The sequence below is a fragment of the Nicotiana attenuata genome, chromosome 7, assembly GCF_001879085.1.
Source record: "Nicotiana attenuata strain UT chromosome 7, NIATTr2, whole genome shotgun sequence".
NCBI lineage: Eukaryota > Viridiplantae > Streptophyta > Magnoliopsida > Solanales > Solanaceae > Nicotiana > Nicotiana attenuata.
This window is the reverse complement of record NC_031995.1, coordinates 17092016-17096960: the sequence shown is the minus strand read 5'-3', so window position 1 is coordinate 17096960 and position 4945 is coordinate 17092016. Positions and strand designations below refer to the sequence as shown.

At 32.7% G+C, this 4945-nt stretch overlaps 1 protein-coding gene across 1 annotated transcript; it reads left to right on the top strand.

Moving 5' to 3' along the window:
• Positions 3339-4238, top strand: LOC109230418 (transcription factor PAR1). Its single transcript, XM_019395929.1, has one exon. It carries the CDS (start codon positions 3420-3422, stop codon positions 3801-3803), a length of 384 nt encoding a protein of 127 aa, XP_019251474.1. The 5' UTR covers positions 3339-3419; the 3' UTR covers positions 3804-4238.

Here is a 4945-nt window from a genome sequence, read left to right as displayed (position 1 = left end):
TACTCCATTACGAAGTAAGAAAAACTAATTTAGGAATAAAGAACTTATGAAGAAATATTATTCTTCTAAAACAAAGACAACAAGTAGTAAATACTAAAGACAAAGAGAGACCAAGAATAGTTCTTCTCTGCTCAAGACTCGATATCTTCTTTCCAACATGCACTCTCTATTTATAGAGTTTTTTTGGCCTAAGATTTTCCTTAGTTGCAACTATGAAATTGTAGTTGCAACTATGGCCTTATCAATTTCTTCCTTTTGCAGAGAAGGGCTATAGTCTCAACTATAGTTTTATAGTTTCAACTATAGTTCTCTAGTTGCAACTATGTGATTTCCATTCCCAATTGTTATCGTCACAACTATTGTTCTTTAGTCCATTTGCTTCTTCATTCCCAGTTGACTACTCAATTCCCACTTTTTTTTGCTTCTTTTCTTTGATTTTCATATGCTCTTTCTCCTGCAAAGTATGTTAGAAAATATGGAAGAATATGATATATATATTCATGTTTTATTTAAAATATTTAATATTTACATATAAAAAATATATGAATAAATTATATTCATCAATGATTGTATTATTACTAGGTATGTTTAGCGTAGTCCGGTGCACAAAGCATCTTTGCGTTTATGCAGGTCCGGAAAAGGACCGTTCCCAAGGGGTGTGATGTACGTAGACAGCCTACTCTAATGCAAGCATTAGTGATTGCTTCACGGCTCGAACCCGTGACCTATAAATCACACGGAGCTAATTTTGTTGTCACTAGGCAATGTCTCTGTAAGAAATTTTCTATAGCAATAGCTTAGGGCTGTAATTGTGTCCTTTTTGCTATGAAAATCTATCTTTCATCGTTCAATAAAGAATTCAAATACACCATCAAAAGCTCTTCCTCTTATATTTTCCTGTCCAAGTCCAACCACACAAAAGAAAAGTGACATGTATAAAAAGGTTAGATTATATCTGCAAGTTAGTGAAATTGAAATGTGCATCTGTGCCTAGTAATATAGGATAAAAGCTGGATTTTACGTTGATACAAGAAATCTAGTAGTCACATGATTTCAGATTCACAGTACAAAACTAGAATATTAAAATGAGAAAAATAATCAAAAGTGGGATATAGGGAATCAACCTAGCTAAGTGTGTGAGTTGGAGTTGGATCACGTTGAAAACTTATTCAAGTGATCCAAGAAAATTTGTACTTCCCAACGTACACTATACTACAAAAATTGAGACAATAAACAAATAAATAAAAGGAATTATAAATGTAAACATGTAATGCTCTGGGGTAACAACAAATTTGGTAGCTCTGATCACAAGAAGTCCCAATTCCCCTGCAAACTAGTAAAACCCACCCGCTATCGTATTCTTTATAATATTGCTGTCGCTAAATTAATATCTATCGAAATAATTCTATCTTCACAAAATAGAGGTGAGGTCCCAAACTTATCTTATAAAATTATATTAAGTTTATTATTATTGTTGGTGGTGGTGGTGATAGCGGTAGATACGAAAAATTCAATAGTTTTAACTCAAATAATATAATAAATTCACTTAATGTATATAATCACAAATGAATTAAGCGAAAAAAAAAAATTTTGATTCAAAATTTATAAATTACCCCTTCCCCACAAATCAACATACTATTTCATTAAATTATTGTCTAAAATATTTGACTCTCCAAACCGCCGACTCATGTCTCCTTCCTGGAAACACCAATTCGTAGCTACTCTCCAAATTTGCAAGCCACGTCATTAATTAAAAAAATAGAAAAAAGAATTGTTGTGGGGCTCAAGGTAGGGTCCATACAAAAAAGAGGACACGTGGAAACATGATTATTGGATACAACCTTAGTAGAGAGATTAATGTAAGGGAAGAAAGAGGAGGGTTGCACATGGGGGTGGTGTTTGGTTCGAGAAATTCATGTGATCACATGTGCTTTTCCTACTGTGGACCCCCCTCACACCTGCGTCTCTATCCTGTTTTCCCTCTAGCCTCCCGCACCCGATCCAGTTGCCTCTTTCCGTTCCTACTTCTCCAGTTTCACGGCCGTGACCTTCACTTGCTAGGATGAACGTGTTAGATTTATGTAACATCTGATTTCTTTCCTTTTCTTCGTATAAAATCAACTCAACAATTTGAATCATTTCCAAAAAAAAAAAAAAAAAAAAGTTACCCCGAACTCTTAGAGCTTGATATTTTCAAAAGAATAAAAAAAGGTGAAACATCTCACTGCTATTTGATTTAGTATTTCTATCTACATGATATTGGTGATACTCAACATTAACTAATACAAGTTTAATTTAATAGTCAAACAGATGTTTTATTCTTTATTTTAAAGTTAAAAGACTTGACTACTCTGATACAAAAATGTTAAGTATTCAATATTGATATGTGTTTTTTTGTACTCACTCAATCACTTCTTTAACACTCTTTTATTTTTTTTCCGTTCAAGAACGACTAATATTGGTTAACTTTTATATTGTCATTTACCACAGTCCACTAAGCTTCACTTTGATACAAACAAGTTTGTTTAATATTGATATTTTATACACATTTAACTAATGTGTTAAATATCTTTATTTATTTCAAGACAAATTGAGCCCAAGCGTACTTAATCTTAGTTTACTTTACAATAATTACTTTCTCCGTTTAAGTAATATTTTCACTTTTATTTTTAGTCCTTTTTAAAAAAATGCATCATTCGATATATTTAGTAGCTCTTTTCCACATAGCAATTTAATGCCATAAAATGAAAAACTTTTTGATACATTATACATATTTCTAATTTAATTTAAAACTACGTATTTGTTATAAATAGAATTCTATTTATGGTGAATGTCCATATTTAGAGAGATTCTAGGGTTTATTACTTGGTGGCTAAGTCAACCTCTCCCTATAAATAGAGGGTTCTATTCCATTTTAATTCATCCCAAAAATTCAATAAGAATTCTTTCTCTCTCTTTCTCTGCAATATTGTTCTTCTACTTTTATTGTTTTATAACAGTATTTAATCAAACTAAGACATATATATATATATGTATGTATATATATACGAAGAGAAAGGGAAGGAGTACATGAAATACATTGTTAGGGAAATCGACGGCTATATTTGTAGCTATTTACCTTAACGTATGGTGACATTAGCATAGGCGCGTGAAACTTCTCGCCGTGACAAATTAATATCCATCAGGGGCTTCAAAAAACCAAAAGCCCAATAAAATAAGGTAGGCCCAGCTTCGTTGGCAATTAACATTTCTAGAACTCATAACAATAATTTAACAGTCACCACCTCCACCTTACCCCTATAAGCATCCCTCTTCTTCTCCTTCTCTTCTCCTCTCTTCACAATTCCCTCACCCCCCCCCCCCCCAAACACCTAAAAAACCAAACCCAAAAAAGGGAACAATCCCAAATTTCTTTATCCATGGAGAGTAGTTGTAACAGTGAAGAAACAAGAACAACATTAGCCACATTATCAAGAAAAGATCAGAAAAAGACTCAAAAAAACTCCAAGAGGCAAAAGAGAAGGAGAAATAATGTGAAGAAGGTGTTAAAAGAAAGTAGTAGTAATTGCAATACTGATAATGCAGGGAATAATCAAGAAGAAGATGATGACAAGGCTGAGGTGGAGGAGAAAATCTTGGCATTACAAAAAATAGTACCAGGAGGAGAATCACTTGGTGTTGATATGCTCTTTGAAGAAACTGCTGGTTATATTTTGGCATTGCAATGTCAAATCAAAACACTCAAAGTTCTTGCTACCTTTGTTGAAGGTTCTGACAAGGAAAGGATGAAGCTTGGAGGTTGATGTTCAACTTCTTTTCTCTTTTCTTTTTTCTTTCTTTTCATGCTTGGTAAAAAAAGATATTTTGCGTTCATGTAAGGTCCAAGAAAAAATTAACTCCAAAGGGTGTGACGTAGACAGTCTACCCTAATTCAAACATTAGTGACGTCATGCTTGGTATTGGTACATCTTGGTTGTCCATCAAAGACCAAGTTAGCTTCTTTTTTTATTTTTGTTTATTGTTTTGCCTAGTGAGCTAGCTAAGGACAAGGGTTGGTGAAAATTAAACTTGCACCTTTACTCAATTGTTTGGTTCTTTGTTCTTTTATTTGGATCTTAGGGATTTCAGATAGGGATTAATTAATTTAATTTTAATTTTACTTCTTCATAATATTTGTTCATGCCTAAGTGTTACACTTTGGATGGATATCTAATAGGAATATGTATGAATTGGCTTGATTCTTGGAGACAATTTTTTTAAAGTGAGTATTGATAAATGCAGATACATAGGAATGTTCTTGGATCATGTAGTATAGAAATGTGATGATAGGAATTTGGTTTTGAGTACATGATTTGGAGGTATCTCCAGTTCTCTTTACCAAGAAAATGAACCTCGTTGTCTTTCTCTCTCTCTTTCTCTCTGTTTTAGTTAAAAAAAAAAAAAAATGGAAAACATAAGTTGTGAGTTGTGGAAAGTGATTTTAAGGGTAACTTTTTCTAAACCAAGCAAAATTTTCGACAAATGAGGAAAGGAAACAAGACCTATGGCTACATTTTAGTCGCAATTCTGCGAACACAGCATCTAGCCAGCAGATAAAGATTAAGGTAAGTGTGCCATTTTAGATCCAAAAATTGGCAGGTGTCCTTTAATCTTTGAAATTTATGTGGCGTTCTAATTATAAATTATAAAAAACGTTAAAGAAATTAGTTTTTGGATAAAATATAGGGTTAAATCTATGAATCATGTGATGCAGCAGCAGTCAATTTACCAAAATATACAGGTGATTTATACGAGGCTATGACATGTTTAGCCAAGCTTTTTCTTTTTGCCATAAGTTTTTTTTTTTGGTTGCTAAAAATGCTTTTTTCCAAAGTTAAAGCGTTTGGTCAAATTTTTAGAAGAAGGAAAAGTAAATTTAAGTAAAAGCGGAACCAGTTTTTTGGAA